The 18,739-nt window shown below is 34.9% G+C and overlaps 1 protein-coding gene across 7 annotated transcripts in view; it reads left to right on the top strand.

Annotated features, from left to right (window-relative positions):
• SNX29 (sorting nexin 29) overlaps positions 1–18,739 on the top strand; it is a 718,720-nt gene that overhangs the window by 388,745 nt on the left and 311,236 nt on the right. For 6 of the 7 annotated variants that reach the window (XM_074196446.1, XM_074196453.1, XM_074196450.1 and 3 more), the window contains one exon: positions 9,330–9,446. In XM_074196446.1, coding sequence (XP_074052547.1) covers positions 9,330–9,446 — 117 coding nt within the window. Of the gene's footprint in view, positions 1–9,329; positions 9,447–18,739 lie in introns of those variants that run through there. The other variant, XM_074196452.1, reaches the window with a different exon arrangement.

Below are 18,739 nucleotides of genomic sequence, written 5' to 3'. Positions count from 1 at the left end.
ACCTGAGTATCACATGTGCTACATGGGAAAATTGAAATGACACTAAGAAAAAGTGGAACTTGAAAAAGTGACTATAATTAAGCAAGTATAAACAGGAAACATCCTTGAACTATTATTATTTAAAAAAAAATTTTTCCAAGGCAGGGGGGTTAAGTGATTTGCCTAAGGTCACACAGCTAAGTAATTATTATGTGTCTGAGACTGGATTTGAACTCAGATCCTCCTGACTCCAGGGACAGTACTCTCTCCACTGCACTGCCTAGCTGCCCCCTTGAACTATTATTTTTAAAATATCAGGATCAATTTTCGGGAGAGTGCAAAGGAAAGACATTAAATAATGGGAGAAGATCTTAGATGGTGCCATTAATATACAAAAGGGACATTCATTGTACAGTAACAAATAATGACATGCGTATATATATATATATATATACATATATATATTTATTTATTTTAAGATCTTTGAGAATGACATTCAATAGGCAGAATTTCAGATGTGATCAAAAAATTTGACATATTGTGCTTCTGTAAAACAAAGTTATGAACAAGTTATTATTCCCTTCAGTTTGTTTATTCTTTGTTAGCTGGAAGGAAGGCTGTGACTTTTAACTTTGAAAGGGCAGAACTAATTTTGACCATATTTTGATTAGAGTTTTGTTCTCAATTCTTATTTGTTCTAGTGTTTGTTTTAGTTATTGGGTATAAGGTTCTTTTGGCTTTTTTTTTCCTCCATTATTTTGTCAAATTCTTCATATTCTTCATCTGTTATTATTTACTAATATCACATTATATTAAATGCAATTATTCATTCATTCCCAATTATTGGCTACATATTTTATTTCCAAGTCTTTGTTATAACAATGTTACCATTAACTTTTTTTATATGTATATATTTTTTTTTCATAACCTTCCTGGAGAATTGAATCTTTAGGGCTAAGGATATGAAAAAATTAGTAACTTTTCTTGCCTAATTCCAAATTATTCCCCAGTTCATAGTTCCAGCAGCAGAGAATTAGTATATTTTTTATTTCCAAAACAGTGTTTTCTTTTTTTCTAGCTTAATGTTATAAAGTAGTACTAGTTTTCAGAAGTAATTTTCTTTTTTTTCAGAGTTGCTTCATTTATTCATTCATATATTTATTTATTTATTTATTTTTGAATTTTGCGGTTTTTCCCCTAATCTCACATCCCTGGTCCTACTCCTCACAGAAGGTAGTCTGATAGTCTTTACATTGTTTCTAAGTTCCTTTTAGACTAGCTGGTCAGGAAGTGTTAGGTTCCTGCCTGCTAGTTTATCCTTACCCAGGCGAACATTGAAGGAGCGGGAGACAAGTTCTCCAAGATCTCCAAGACCTCCATTTATTGAACCAAACACAAGTGCTTAAATATCCTCACCAGTCTCTGGTCCACTTCCACTCCCGTGGCACTCTACAATCCACCAGTAAAATAAGTCTCTGGTGATAGAGAACACCAGGTGATGAAAGTTTACAGTACTCCTACACACAACAGTCCCTTACATATCCCCCCCTTTTTTTGAAGCAAAATTCCTTAATTCAATTACATAATGAATGCCATATAAATTGTAAACAAAAATTCAAAAATAGTATGAACAAATGTCAATTAAACAATAGAAAAACAACTAAGCATCCAAGTCAATTAACATGAGTTATTAAATTTTATAAAATAATTATTTCTATCATTATATTATTCATGAATCCATAGATTTATCCCAGAAGGGGGTCATGATTTGTGATATTTCCTTACCATAAACGTGTGATGATAGATGAGACAAAGAATATATAACATAAGTGTTTGACAATTATATCAGTTTAACACCAAAACAGATCAGAGAATACAAATATCTCTTTCCCGAAAGAAATCATTAAATTGTATGATTCAGTATTCCCAAATTCCTATAAATATAATTTATCCCAATATCATTTCCTTCTGAATTACACATGCACAGACACAGGCACAAACAATAGAAACAACTCTCTTGTAACACAATTATCAAATTGAGATTGGTACTCTGGCCAGTACCAGATCTCAGAATATAGAAACATTTTCTCACCTCTCCAGGCCAGTAGAGAGATGTGAAAATGTCCTATTGATGATTAAATATACATAAACACACACATTACGCACCAATTAAGACTACTAGTTAAGAAAAATAACATTGTTTATTTAGGGTTTTGTTTTTTTTTTTTTGGCAAGGCAATGGGGTTAAGTGGCTTGCCCAAGGCCACACAGCTAAGTAATTATTAAGTGTCTGAGACCAGATTTGAACTCAAGTACTCCTGATTCCAGGTCCCGTGCTTTATCCACTGCACCATCTAGCCACCCCAAAATAACTTATTCTATTACAGAAATATGAGCCATAGGCACAGGCTTCATTCAAAAGATAAAATTTATATTTCCCAATCCTAGAAAAAGTGTTCTTCCCCTTTTTTCTTAGCCTAAGAAAAACATGTTAATTGCCTACCCATCCCCCCAAACCAGGAAGAAGGCATTGGGGGGTCCCTTTATTTCTAAAACAAATTTTTGGAGAGGTCTTGCCCTTCCTGCAGCAAAGCATGCACTCCACCTAAGACACAGGTTTAGGCTTCGAAATTCCAAAAAGGAAGATTTCCCTTCTCCCTCCCTCCTCCCTCTGCATAGGGTGGGAATTACAGTAGTGTTTGGTGCACATGTTGTGTCAACTGTGGTGACTGCTAGGATGGTTGAGACTGAAGCCGAAGGTTTATCTGTAGAATTAGTTGGAAATGGACTGTTAGTAAGTTCCACTAAACAATTACTTGAGTGGTTAACAACAGTTCAATTTGGAGTTGTTGCATTTTCTGAACAGTAGTCAACACCATTACAAACTGTCCAATAGCATGTGACATTTTTGCTCTCGACACAGGAAGTGCATGTGTACTTCACAGCTTTCTGGTGCCAGAGCAAGAGTCGTGGCATACTTGGCTGGAGAGTGGAATTCATTGTGGCTTCAGGAGTGGAATTTGTAGTAGGCTTCAGGGTCAGCATTACTGAAGAGGAGTCTCTGATGGTGGCCATAGGTTTTGGGGTTTGAGTCATGCTTAGCACATATATTGGGGCCAGGCAGGCAGCAACAGCCAAAAGGAACCACCAGCAGATGCCCCACATCCTGTTCATTGCACTGGTGCTTGAGCGGCAGACAGCCAGTGAGGAAGAAGCTCCATCCCCCTGCGGCATCACCTCGGAGACTTCATTTCTCAACTCAACAGCAGCCCCAATAAAAGAATCCGTGCTCATTCTTGCCCCTAATTGACATAATATATTTCCTCCCAATAATTTTGTATGGAGTCCTTCAACTATGAAAGGAGTGGCAGTTCCTGCTTTATCTTTTTTTCTCCATTTCAAGGGTTGATAAGAAATTTCTGTTTCCTGTCAACCCCCAGTGCCTACTAGATTGGTATAGACAGCTTGTTTAGGCCAAATTTGTGGCCAGTTCTGTATCGGGAACACAGTTCAATCTGTCCCAGTATCAAGCCCAGGGAAGCAATTCCTTCTACTTGGATAACACAAAGAGGTTTTTCTGAAGAAATCGTAGTTGTAAACATAATTTCATTGTGATTTCTGTGTTTTGGCCCCCCTCTTCAACTCACTTTCCTTCCTATTTATACCAGATCTTGAGAAAACACCTAACTGAGCTATTCATTGGTTTTCATTTATGTAGCTATCATCATCATCATCATTAGCATTCACTATTGCAATAGAGAAGATTTCCCCACTCACTTGCTTTACTAAAGGTGTAATATAAGTATACTCTGGATTTGGTGGAGTCAAAATGATTACAAATTCCTTATCCTTTAATGATAAAGGGTGAATAGGTACTTCAGTAGAAGCTTGGGGAGGCAGGGACCCTAGCTGCATACTGGTTTTTCCGTTCCATTCTGCTGCTCCTGAACTGTCATACCCCATGATTGTTTTTGAGGGGTCCTTGGGAGAGGGCCCCTTTCTCCATTTAAATTTCCTTGACTACATTCTGATACCCAGTGTCCTGTCTTGTTACACTTTGGGCACAGAGGTATAGGGTGATGTGCCCTGAGCTTTCTGGGTTTAGCTCCTTGGGCACTCCAACAATCTTTCTTTTAATGTCCAGGTTTTCCACAAGTCCATTTCTCTTTATTTCCTATTTGAATATTAGCACATGCTTCTGTCATTAATTCTGCATGATATACCTGAGACCCTACTCTGTCACAAATTTGAATCATTTCCTCAATGGTGGCATCCTTTCTTAAGCCAATCATTGCTTTCTGACAGTCAGCATTTGCATTAGCCCATGCTAATTATTTTATTAATACATCTATTTCTGCTACATCTCCTAAACTTCTTCCTACTGTCTCCTGTAATTAGTCAAAGAAATCTACAAAAGCTACATCATTTCTTTGTCTGATAAGTGCAAATGGTTCTTTTCATTTTGTATAATATGTGGTGGCATTGGGACCTTGTGCATACCTCAAAGCCACCTGTCTATTTTATTCTATAAACTCTGTCATCCAGAAGACAGATTGTCCGGGTGACAAACATGTTCTAACTATCTGCTTCCAAATATTAGGTGTTAATATGGAGTATGCAAGAGTATCCAATTGTAGCTGGACAAAAGGTGATCTTGGCCCATATTCCCCCACTGCCTTCTTTAAATTTCTGACTGCTTTTATCCAGCGGATATATATCCGGCCATACTCTATAACTCTCTGTGCTGGAACTCACCCTCCAGTTCCACTGGAATGTTCCAGACAGCAGCTCCCACAGCCCTAGCTTCCATGGATTAGTTGGCTCTCTCTTAGTTGGACCACTGCTCCCACAGTCAAAGCCTCCACAGCTGATCTTAGGTTAGTCCAGCTCTCACCCTCTACCCCTGGGCTGGTTCTCCGCTCTCTGCCCCCAGCTCACCCAAGATCCCTAAAGGCAGACCTTGGAGTAGTTGTTCTTCTCCTACCTTCTTTTTCTGGGTTTTGTTGATTAAATTTCTGTTAAGAGGTTTGTTTCATATTATATGAGGGAAGATCAGGAGACCTTAGTACAGTGCCTGTTTTCTTTCCACCATCTTGGCCAGAAGACCCATCAAGTGACTTTTGATTCCAGAAGTAACTTTCTTAAGGAAACTCTGTAACTTTAATCATATAGTTGATTAACAATATTTTACCATCTTTATTGGTTCAGTTACTGATTACGAGAGCAGTATTGTAATTTGCAACCTTAAGTACTCTTCTCCAACAAGGATCCTACTGTGTACATTTTATTTAGAGATTAAAAGAATTTATGTGTAACAAATATGCACTCAAATGCTGAGCCAGTATATCTGAAGTGTTAAGGGACATAAGTAATTATTCAGTAAATGAGACTGAATATAGGTGGTCATACAGGTAGGAAAACCAGGAGAGAACAGGGTCTCAAAAACCAGAATATTAAAAAGGGAGGAGGTCAAATTGAGTCAAAATTGAGTCAACTTGAATTAAAAACTGTGGCAGTCAAGTAAAGTAAGGACCAAGAGGAAGCTACTAAATCTGATAATTAAGAATTGAAAATTTAGGGGGCAATTGTAAAGGAGTGATGGAATTAAGATCTTCATTTAAAGATTTTAAAAGTATATGGAAGATGAAGTGTTAAGAGACAAGGTTCTTAGTTTTTTTTTGGTAGCTTGATTGAATAGGATTCATTGAATAGGATTATAACAAATTTTGTTTTAAACATCAAGTGATAGTAATGGAAAAACAAAGCTTTTTATCAAGTGTCTACTATGTGTCAGATACTGTAATTTGAGTTTGAATCTCTGCTCAGTCATCTTTTCTGACTATGAGCACATCACTTAAATTCTCTGAGGCTAAATATTAATAAAACAAGAGGAGTGGATTAGGTGTCCTTTAGGAACTATTCTACCTCCAAATCTAGGATCCTATGAATAGGGGAGATTGTGTTGAACAGGCAGATCTGTAAACACTTGATTATCAGGTCCCCATTGAGCTGAATGGTACATTCAGTTGTAATATTTCCTTCTCCTCATCTAAAGATAATGGTGAATGATACACAATCAGAAGATTGTTTGTCTGTGGGAGCATGTGCTTAGTTTGACCTGGCATATGAGACCCTACTTCTGTTCAAGGTCCTGAACATATGAAGTCTGGTTTCTGAGTCTCTCATCCTGGCCTGCATCATGGATAGGTGAGGTTTAATGTTAGAATTTCTAAGCCAGAGAAAAATCCTACTGGTGAACACCTGACCTCTGGTGCTCTGGTCCTAGGACAGTCAAGCAACAGTAGTTTTCAATAGTTGCCAGGGTAATAGTAGTGAAAATCAGCCTTGTTGCAATGAGACTGGACTAGAGGTAGAAGATTTCAAGGACAACCCAGGATCCAACACTGAGCAGGCTGGGACTAGATGTAATATTCTCATCTTTCAGACTCGTGATGACAACTCTTGCTTGCTTATGTTTTGCCTTTCTTAACTCTCCTGATTCTGCTGTATTCTCTTGGTAGATTTTCCTTTTAAGTGTTTGAAAATAAAGCTCTATCATATATTAAAGCATAAAGCAGGAAGAAAGAGACACCTTTAACATGGAGACCAATACTAGTCTAAATTAACCTTATAAATAGACAGTTTGTTGATATACCAGCCTGGGTAAAAAACCATGGGAGTACAAGACCAGTAATTAGGAGATAAAATTATAACTTCTTTTTGTATCTGGTGAAGTCAAACTCTCCTGACTGATCTGTTGTTAAGCTTATGTTCTGCAGGAGAAAGGTCCATTATCCTTTAGCCTTTTTCTCTCATAATTAATCTGAGATATCATTTAGTCCATTTACCCATTATTTAAAGTTTAAAACATTAAAATGCTTTTTAACTCTTTTTTGAAATATAGTGAGGTCAGAATGGCTAGGTGCCACAGTAGATACAGCACCAGCCCTGGAGTCGGGAGTGCCTTTTTTTTTAGTTGGTTTTTTTTTTGCAAGGTAATGGGGTTAAGTGGCTTGCCCATGGTCACACGGCTAGGTGATTATTAAGTGTCTGAGGTCACATTTGAACTCAGGTACTCCTGACTCCAGGGCCGGTGCTCTATCCACTGTGTCACCTTAGCCACCCTGAGGTCATTCTTTCAAGTAAGAGTATCTACTTCTTGACATAGGATCTTGAATCATTCTTAATGATCATTTAGAAAGATATGCATTAAAAGGCTATTTTTCTAATTTTCAAATCAAACTTATATCATTCTGTACCATGGAAGATTTTTGTCTCCTTCCCTTGATCTTTTTACAAGGTCTGACTTTATTTAGTGTTGCTGAAAGCCATGTCCTAAATATTTCTCAAAAGTAACAATAGAGAATTTTCCTTAGGAGTCTTGATTTTATTATATCTATTTTACATTTTAATTGTAGGCCTGTATTTAATTAAAACTCTTTGATTTATTATAAATATTAAGGGAAATAATTTAATAGAATTTGTTTTCTATTAACTAATACTATTTTACAGGTCCTTGGACAGGACAGGACAATGTTTACTTTTATCTATTTATATATATCTAATCATCATGATAAAACAGTAGCTTTGTGCAAATCACTGGGAATATTAAAAGATATAGTTGTGGAGCGGCTAGGAGGCACAACAAATAGAGCACCAGTCCTGGATTCAGGAGGACCTGAGTTCAAATTCGACCTCAGTCACTTAATAATCACCTATTTGTGTGAGCTTGGGCAAGTCACTTAACTCCTTGCAAAAACAAAACAAATAGTAGAGACAGGTGGTGGGAAATACTGGGTCTGGAATCAGGAAAACCCTTCATTCATATCCATCCTCAGATACTTCCTAGCTGTGTAACTTTGGGCATATCACTTAATTTCTATTTGCCTCAGTTTTCTCATCTATAAAATGGCAATAACAATAATAGCATACCTCCCAGACTTCTTGTGTGAATAACTGTGAAATACTTACAGCAGTGCCTGAGATGTAATAAGTACTCAATTAGCTAATATAGCTATTATTATATAAAACTATCCCAGTCATTAAGAAATCTGGTCCATATAGGAAATCTGGCACAGTAATAGATCATGTTTTAATCAAAATGATAATGTCCTTTTTAGGAATTTAAAAAAGTTTCTATCTCTTATCTTATAATTTGTTCCATTTGAGTATAGTGGTTGCTACTCTGGTTCTTAAACCACATTAGCATTAGTATAGCAGAATGGAACCATTCCATTCAATGAAAAGCCCTAAATCTTTCCCTGTTGTAATCAAGGGAAGGTTATGTAGTTTAAAACTCAAGCCTGAGAGTAAGGAGGGGGAGAATGCAACAAGAGAACTACACAATGCCTAGTTTGAGTAGTAGTGAATACTTTCACACATCTAGTGGGAAGAAGGGGGGATACAAGCCAAGAATGTCACCAGAGTAGGAGGAGAAAGTCCACTATGGTCCTGTAAGATGCTATCCCTCAGATCTGGCACATGCTATACCAAGGTTTTGCCACTTTTCTAGGTGCAATGGATGAGACTATTGGTTCCATAATCACCTAACACATTAGAATAACTCTGGAGTGTAGAAGAGAACTGGGAATTTTAGAAAGAGAGCTAGGAAACTGAAGGTTTTTAGTATGACAGGCATAAAAAATATCAAAAATGGTATACCAGATGAGAGGAAGGGCCCATGGGATAACATCACCAGAGAGGTTAGACCCAAAAAGCCAGAGGCTTTTCTTCATTATCACTGTATAATTGTCTAAGGTTGTAATATCTACTTAAAAGGTAGTTTACTTATCAAAAAAAGCAACCATGTTTTTTTCCTTTGAATTACCTCAACTTCTGTGGTTAAATTTTGCAACAGGAAGAGTATTAGATTTGGAATTGGCCTCAGTTTCCCTCAGTAAATGAGTGGATTATATTAAATGACTGCTAACATTTCCAGCTTTAAAGATTTAAATCTGGGGCAGCTAGGGGGCGCAGTGGATAAAGCACCGGCCCTGGAGTCAGGAGTACCTGGGTTCAAATCCAGTCTCAGACACTTAATAATTACCTAGCTGTGTGGCCTTGGGCAAGCCACTTAAACCCATTTGCCTTGCAAAAACCTAAAATGAATGAATGAATGAATGAATGAATGAATGAATAAATAAAAATTTTTTAAAAAAGATATAAATCTGTGTCCCAATAGTCCTTAAACTGTCATCATTTGACTTGGAGGTTTTGCTTCTTTAGTCTTTTTCCTAGTCTATATATGTCATTTCTTTCTTTGTATTTGTATTTACAATGCTAATGTGATGCCTAGTACATAGAAATGTTTAATAAATTCTTGATTGTTGATTGAATTGTATGTTTTTCAGGTGGCAGAAATGCATGGAGAACTTATTGAATTCAATGAGCGACTACATCGAGCTCTGATTGCTAAGGAAGCTCTTGTATCCCAGATGAGACAGGAACTCATTGATCTTCGAGGACCTGTAAGTACTTTATATATGAAATTTCTAAGGTTTGTGGTCAGAATATTTACCAACTTTGCTTCATTCACGCAGTGTATAAAGCCTGTGGCTCCCCAATTTCCTTGTCTCTTCAGTACTTTTGATTACATTAGGGATAAATCATATAGTAACCATTTATTTCTCTTTCTTATATCTGGTATTTTCTGTGAATGAAAAGTGACATTAAGTAGTGAATAGAAAACTCATCTTGGAGACAGAAAGAAATAGGGTTAACCTTGCTTCTGATTCCTACAAACTGTGTGACTAGGCAAGTCATCTGGCTTCTATAAGTTACAAATAAATTGCTGTTTGTTTTTGGTGAAGGATTTTTTTCCACTAATGAAATTCCACTAGTGAATTTTCTTGATGAATTTATTATTTACTTATTTTAACAATAAAAGTTAGTCAATAAACATTTATTAACTTTAATTTAATTAACTTATTTTTAAGTATTTACACCTTTAAAGATTAGTTTAAACATATGAAATGTCTAAAACAGCTTGGTAATTTCTCCCTCTGTGACTTCTTTTCTTTATCCATTCCCTTCTATATTTGTTTATATATTATTCTTTTTACAGTTATAGTAAGTATATCTGCTTATCTGCTTGTACTTTCTTCATTTCACATTATTCATATTAATCTCTCCAGCTTTCTTCAGATACCCTCTATTTTTATTTTCAATTGTCAGATTACTCTCCCTTAATTGATAGATCAGGGTCTATTTAGCCATTTATTAATCATTATTTGTTTTTCCAAATAATGCTACTGCTTATCTTCATATTTCGTTTTTTTTTTTTAGGATGGTGTTTTTAACTTGTTTTCTTCACAGTAGGATTATTGGCTCAAAATATATATTTATTTTTTGACCCAAATGTTTCTAGATGTGGCTAAAAAAATTATTGTTAATTTTCAGATTTACCAAATATGTATCTGTTATTCTAAAACCTTGCTAGAATTTAGTTTTATGACTTTTGATTATTTTTAGGTGCTTTCATTTCTTTATAGTGCTTTGACTCAACCATCAACTTTGGATTTTCTTTAAATGATTCATTTCACTATCTTTTGTTTTTACATTGCTTTCATTCAGAACATATTCCCCCACTATCCCCTATGAAGTATCTCATATAGAAAATTATTTTTAAAAAAGAGAAAACAAAGTTCAATTAAACTAACCAGAATTTCAACCAAGACTGATAGTATATATATACTGATTCACATTTATAGCTCTTCGTTTTTCAAAGGAGGGTGGTCTTGGAACTAGTCAAATTTGGTCAAATTTCACCAAGGTTCACTTTTAGAGGTTTTTGGTCATATATGCATCACTACAATTTTCTGTTGTTTTCTATTATTTCTGTCATTGTGCTTTTTTATAACCATCTTTACTAAAATCATGTGCATGTTGAGGAGGGGTCCTCACTCTGTATTGGCATTAAAAATGCTATTTATTTTAAATATATGTTAACCCTCAGAGTTTGTCCTAAGAAGGGACAAATAAATGTTGATCTCCAGAATTTGGCCTTAAGAAGGAAGAAAGCAGAATTAGGTTAACATGCAACATTTATCAATATTTCCCTAAGTTTGATGATTATATAGGCATGTATTTGGGAATCTAACTAGAGATCCAGTCCTGAAAATGGAGTCCTATACTGAGGTTTTTCTAGTTTTACCTTAGGATGAGGCAGGGTAAGTCAGGATAGAGTAGAGGGCAACTCTGGATGGGAAGGAGGAGCTGGACTTCAGACATTCCTTCAGTTATGTTAAAAACCTTCACAGAGCATGGGAACCCCCCTCCCCCTCTTAACAAATCTTAGGTGCTATCTTGATGGGATTTAGAAGACAAGGAGGCAAGTCTGGTTTTTTAGTTGACATTTTACATTCAAATTCATATCTGTTCTTAAGGACAGGATTCACTTTTTACAATTGAGACTTTTTTAAAGACAAGATTCACTGTTTATTACTAAGTTATAATTACTAATTTCATTTGCTTAAAAGCTTTTCATAGTATCCATGTGAAATGTGATTTTCCATTCACTTCTGTTCTTAAAATTCTAGTACACCATATACATATATATATATATACACACACAATACATATATGTATATATGTATGTACATATGTATGTATGCACATATATGTATGTATAAAGAGCAAAATTCACCTTTTATAATGTCTATATAATGCTATTCTGCAGTCATTTTTGGCCTTCCTATTGTTGCAGGTAATTTTCTTCTGGTTTTATTGAAATGATGTTGGTACAGTTAAGTAGTTTCAGTTGTGTTCAATTCTTCATGACCCCATTTAAGTTTTTCTTGGCAAAGATACTGAAATGGTTTGCCATTTCCATGATACTGAAATTCAAGCTATTCAATTTATAGTTTTATTTCATATAATCTAATATCTCTCAATTACTTTTTGTTGAAGCCAAGTGGATTTTCATGTTAAATAACCATGTCAATTAAATAATAATCATATTTTACCTTTCAATTATTCCTTTTTTTTTCATTTTGCTTGTTATTCTTATTACTATAGAAAATGTTGAAAATATCCCTCCACTGCTTTTTATGTTTAGTCAGAGCACTTTACTTTGCCATAGAATGTTCTTTAAGATTATAGTTTATAGAGTTAGAAAGAACCTGAGAAGCCATCTCATCTCACACTATCATTTTCCCATGCTTTTATGACATCATTATTTTTTACCAATTTAGATATTATCCATTTATACATTCTAAATGGTACTTTTGAAGTACTTCAAAAGTACATATAGAAATATGTTCTATAATTGATCTGTTCCTTCTGCACTGATTTCTTCACCCAAAACATAGATCTTTAAGCCCCCTTTCCCTGAAGTCCATTTCTCCTAGCTTTACTTTGATACATGATTTCTTATTTTTTATCAACAAGTTAAGAATCTTTTCTTTGTATTTGTCTTTTTGAAACAATAATTGTGTCTTAGAGACATGGATTTTTGATTTCTTAGTCATGGGGTAATATGATTCTTCCTCCCCTCATCCCCCTGCCCAGGACATTCATTTCTTGTTCATACTAAACTTTTTTCTTCTATTTCTTCTAGTTGTATTTCCAAATTGGCTACCATATCATTTTTTTTGTTTGTTTTTGAAAAGACAATCAAGTTTTCTTGTGGATTGTGATCAGTTTCTTCAAGGAACTAATCTGGTTTTATTTTCTTTCCTATTTGATGGCTTCTAAAATCCCAGTTGACCCACTATATGACTTTATGAATCTATCTTAGAAGCCTTTTATTTTATTGTTATTTATCATTTTTTAGCTTTGTGACATTTTCAGTTTTTGATTTGATTTTCATATTTGATTTTATTCTCAGCCATTGACCTTTTACTATATTTATTTTATTTTTGATACTTCATTACTATTTAAAATTCAGCAATATTATTTTTAAAATTGTGCTCTTATCTCTTTTTTAGGAGAAAACAATCAATCTCTTTCTTCACTACAGTTATTATACAGATATATTATTTCATTTATTACTTCTGGGTCTGACTGACCTTGCAGTTCAACAATTCTTGTCCTATGAAAATCACATTTCACATGGATACTAAGAAAACCTCTTTTCAATCAGATGAAATTAGTAATTATAAAAGGTGAATCTTGTCTTTAAAAAAGCCTCAGTTGTAAAAAGTGAACTATCCTTTTTATAGTTTATTCTTTATCAAGTTGTAGTTTTTCTTTTACTTCATTATCTGTTGTAAAAAGCTTTTCTTTTTTCTTTGTTGTTTCTATATGGTTTAATTTTCTTTACTATTTTGATAAGCAATTGATCTCAGACAACAAAAGCAACAAGAAGAAGAAGCTGAGAACTGAACTGAATAGGGAACAAAAGGAGCACCTATGCTTGTTATCTGTTACTAAAGCTGTTACTACCCATGTGAGCAGCTGTTTTGGTTATTTTGTAATTATCTTAGTCATGGGAATGAATCCCAAAATATGAAATAATTTTAGAAAGAAATGTATTTGATTATTTGGTAGAGAGAGAACTAGTGAGTCATTAAGTCATAGTGAGGTTGGCTTTATATAGGGTAGAGATGAGTATCTTTGGTATGTATAAGCAGTTAGGCACATTTGCAGAGGGTTCAGATCCCAGACAAGGTACCTTGAGTGGTGTACCAGTAAGCATAAAATTCAAATTAAATTCAAGATTGAGGTGTTATCCAAGTATTTCCTGAAGCCATCCAGCTTTCTCAGGAGCACCTCTGAAGGTCAGCCTGATCTCTAATGTAAGCTTGTGGGTTAGACAATTTCTAATTACATAAAACTAAGTTCAAACAATATTAATTATAAATTATAAAATACTCTTCCTACAACTATCATTTATATCCTTTCCCCCATTTCTTCCCTCTTGCCCTCTTTACCAGCATTTGCTTTCTTTCTAAACATAATGCTTTGTTGGCATAGTATTTTACATAGGTTATATCATTTAATTGTTATAATAATTCTGGCAGGCAGGTACTATATTGACTTTATTTTACCTATGAGGTAATTTAGACTGAAAGACATTAAATGATTTGCTCAGAGTCATACAACTAATAATTATCTGGGGTGAAATTTGAATGCAGGTCTTCCTGAGATTTCTTGTGCTCTTTCCGCTGTGATTCTTGCCTGGGGAATTTAAGATGATTTTATACAATTATGTTTCTTTTTTGGTGATTGATTTATTTTCTCGGTTTTCAATTTGAATATCTTTCAAGTATTTTTCTCTAATTGCTTTTTTGAAAGTGTTCCAATTAAAGCATTTTTATGATACTTAATGATTAAGAATTCCTCCTCAAAAGGGATAGGATAAGGGGGAATGGGGGGAGTGAAGTAGAGAGTAGGTGATAGAAGAGAGGGAAGATCTTGGGAGAGGGTACTTAGATACAACACACTTCTGAACAGGGACAGGATGAAAGGGGAGAGAGGATGGAATAGATGAGAGTGGGGAAAAATAGAGTGGAGAGAAATAGAGCTAGTGATAACAATTGTGGGAAAAATATTGAAGCAACTTCTCTGGTGGCTGTGATGAGGAAGGCAATTCATCCCTTAGACAGAGCCATTGGAATCTGACCACAGACTGAAGTGCACTTTTTTTCTCTCTCAATATTCTTGAGGTTTCTCTTTTTTTTTTTTTTTTTTGGTGGGGAGGGGGTTTATGATTACTCTCACAATAAGATTATTATAATAATATAAAATAAATAAAAAAGAATTCTTCCTCATTAAAAATTGCTAATAACCATCTCTAAGTATATCTATATCTTTTCCTTTGTTGCACCATTTCTCTTTGTAAAACCCTGAAATGTCTGATACTCTTTGGCATTTAAATTATTGTGACTATAATTTTGTTACCTGAAAAAATTTATTTAGTGTTGGACCTAGAAAGAGATAAACAATAAATGGTGACTATAAATGAATTTCAAGTGAATTTCAGATATGCTAATACATTTTAACAGGTTATTTTTTTGTCTCCCTTTCAAATTCCTCAAACATAGACTGAATTTTGAATAATTTACTATGTTAATTGTATTCCACTGGAGTAGAATGAGCTCAAAATCACCCAGGAAAGAAATCTGGCTGTTTTCTTTTTTTTCTATTTGCTGGCAATTTAAACATACAGGAGCACCACAAAAATCATTGACACATTAATGTATTGAGGTTGACCAACTGGTCAAATGATGAATACTGAATTAGGAAAAAACAGAAATAAAAAAATTGTAGTAGTAGTAGTAGCCTTTCTTCAAGATTTCTCACACCATTTTGTATTTCCAAGATTTGTTTTACCTTCTTAGGAGGACATCCAGTTAGTTTGCAGATTTTGAATGGACTTTTGTGTCATTAAATTGTTTGTTGCAATTAAAGGGAGTTCATTTAGGAAGTTCACCAGTGTTCGTGATCCATAACCACAAATGGGATTTATTGTAAGATAGTAGGGAAAGGTAAACTAAAAATTAAGGCAAATATGATAGTCCCCCTGACACTGACATCTTTCCCACAGGTAGTTTGCCCACATCCGTGTAGTAATACTAATTATATTCTCATACTAGCCTGTCCACATACCAGCTGTGTCCACTTTCAATCTTTGTAAAGTCACTCCCTGGTGCACTTAGTTGCTATTCAGGCAACAAACAGAGCTCGTTTACTATTGGCAATAAACCACAGTCCTTTTTGTGTAATGAAATCATGTGTGTGTGTGTTTGTGTGTCTGTGTGTGTGTGTGTGTGTGTGTGTGTGTGTGTGTGTGTCTCGTTAGAGGGAACTGGGAAAAATTCCTTGCATTTTCCAAATCAACCTAATCACTCATTTTTTAAAAACAATTAGTAATGCTTTACTAATAATTTATTAGCCTTTTGTGGTACTTCATATATATTACAAAGCATTTTCTTGTGAGTCAGGTAGTACAAATATCATTAACTTCATTTTATAGAGAAAGAAGCTTTGACAGGTGAAGGAAACTATCTTTTTGTCCTGTGACTATTGAGTGTTTGTCTCATCTGGAGCCCATATTCTCTTATTTGAAGTCTAATGCTCTTTCACATTGCTATTATAACTCAGTCTATTCATTCTTTCCTCCTTTCGATATATACAATATATCTGTAAGATATATACAAACATATATTGGATATCTTCTGTGTATTATGCAAATGTTAGATGCTAGATGTGGTACAACTGAAAGGTAAGGCATGGGCCTTAACTTCATGGAGTTTTGTTGTTGTTGTTCAGTTCTACAGTCATGTCTGACTCTTTGTGACCCTGTGGACCATATTGTCCTTGAGGTTTTCTTTACAAAATTACTAGAATGGGTTGCCATTTCCTTTACCAGGGGATGGAAATGAACGGAGATCAAATGACTTGCCCAGGGTCACACAGACTAGATTTGAATTGGGTTCTTCCTTACTGGGCTCAATATGCTATTCACCAAGCTATCTAGTTGTGCCAGGGCCTGATTACTTAGATAAGCACTGATTACTAAGATATAAATTCCTTGTCCCAAGAATTGTTTTGTTTTTGCCTGTGTTGGTGTCCCTTTCTGATTTTTGACAATTTTATAAATAAAAATGAGCAAAAATAAGGGAGTTGTCAAAAGAATTAAGAAAAAAATAACCCCCACACAAAAAAGACCCAGCTTCTGTATTCTCATGGTGTAAGACCAGGATCTGGGTGCTGCAATGGCAACTGCCGGTGGACTTGAAATTCAAGAAATCTTGGAGCTTTTTCAGGGTCAATTAATTAAATGTTTGACCAGGTAAATAATGTCATAAATATCTAAATTATCCTTGCAGGAAAAAAAGTTTTCTATCCCTGCTTTAGGGTAAAAAAGGCCAAAGTGACCTGTTTTCTACTATCTGATCTTCATATGACTTGATATGAGGACTTTGAGATGGATAGCTAGAAAATGCAAATAACTTGGAATTATTTCATGACTATGGGGCATTTGCATATTGCCTAGTTGTGAATTGTTGACAAAATATGAATTTAAAAATTTTTAACAATAAGGTGTAGTTCAGTCATTTCATTTAAGAGATCCTACTTTGGAGTAGTATAGTTAGTTGATTAAGATTAAAACTCCCAAGTCTTTTCATCTGTGAAGAATCTTAGATAAATCTTGGGAGCTTAAATATAGAAAAATCTCAGCAGCTATATTCCTTCCCATTAACTATTAGAATGAATTAATTGGATGAAAAGTTTATATTGGAAAAAAAAGCTGATTGGAAGAAAAGCTTTGCTTCTGAGAAGAAGAGATAATTTAAAAAAGATTTGTTTGGATGAATGAATTGAAAGAAAAGCTTTATTACTGAGGAAGCTGATGAAGGCTCTAGTTTGCCTTGCTATCTACTGCCTGAGAGGTAGAACCCCTTAATTCCAGCAAAAAGACCTGACCTGAAAAACCTATGTCCACCTCAGATTTGGGGAAATACTTTTGCTGAAAAGAACATAAAACTGTCTCAGAGCCTAGCCAAAGAAAAGATATGGGAAAACCTTCACAGTTACCAAGACTTTTGGTTACTGTTTTGGCTAATACAGCTCGGTAGTCCAGAAGAGGAGTACCAATTGCCAGAAAATCTGGGAAGCTAAGAAGGATACATGATTCTACCCAGCAGGGGAGAGGAAATGTATATTGTCTCTGTAGGCTATCAAGGACTGATCAAAACTCTCCCTGCCCCAGTCCAGAGTTGTTGAAATGACCTAGATATCTGTCTCCTCTGATCTAGAGATATCAAACTTGCAGCCCATGGGGCACATTTGGCACACAGTATTCTTGAATTACCTCAAACAGATTAAAATCTAGTTAGGAAATACTTAACAAAATAAAAATAAATTCTAAAAGACATAGATATTAATTTTTAAACTAAATCAGTATGTAGCCTGTAATCCTAATGTTTGGATTAGTGACCTCTATTTCTATTTCAGTTTGACACCACTTCCCTAATCATATGTGTTTTTAAGTTTGTATTTACTGTCTCTCATAGACACTGAATACACTGTTGTGAGGCTAAGTCCCAGACTTATGGGTAGAATGCCTAGTTTTAATTTTTCTTGCTTTGCCTTATATTTATCAAATAATTCTGATTGAGTTACTGGTGACAGATTTATTAAACTTGAAACTCATTAAGTGGAGGATCAGGAACTACAGTTATGAATAATAAGTATATTCCTTCTTCCATGTTATCCCTAACACCTTGAGAATGAGTTATGGCAATGTGATCATGCCTCTGGAAACCTTCCCCCTTTCCCCAACCTGGTTGGTCCAAGGGAAAAGTGGAGTTGAGCACTCATGAGAGAAGTAACTTTTGAGTCAAACTATAAAGAATGAGTAAATTCCAACAGGTAAATGGGGAGATAGGAAGACATTCTAGGCATAAAGGACAAGCACCAGACCCTTATTACTGCCCTTTATGCACTCATCATTATAATGAAATTGGCCATCTTAACTGTTCCTCACCATTAGTAGTTCATCTTTAGCCTTCATTCCTGAATTAACAGTCTCCCATGTCTGTCATTCCTGACTTAATTCTGCATCTTTTTTTTACCTCTTCTTCTTAGAATACTTCATTTTCCTCAAAGCTCTGCTCAAATACCACCTCCTACATAGAGATTATTACCGAGGCCTCCAGTTATTAGTCCCTCCACCTCACTTACATTGTATATATAATGTATATTGTATGTATAATGTACATTGTCTTCCCCAAAGAAGTAAGCTCCAGTGTAAGAATTGTTTCATCTGTGTATTTTCAGTGACTGATACAGTGACTAATCCATAGTAAAATGT

This window comes from Macrotis lagotis, chromosome 8, assembly GCF_037893015.1.
Source record: "Macrotis lagotis isolate mMagLag1 chromosome 8, bilby.v1.9.chrom.fasta, whole genome shotgun sequence".
Lineage (NCBI taxonomy): Eukaryota > Metazoa > Chordata > Mammalia > Peramelemorphia > Peramelidae > Macrotis > Macrotis lagotis.
This window is presented reverse-complemented; position numbering and strand designations above follow the sequence as displayed.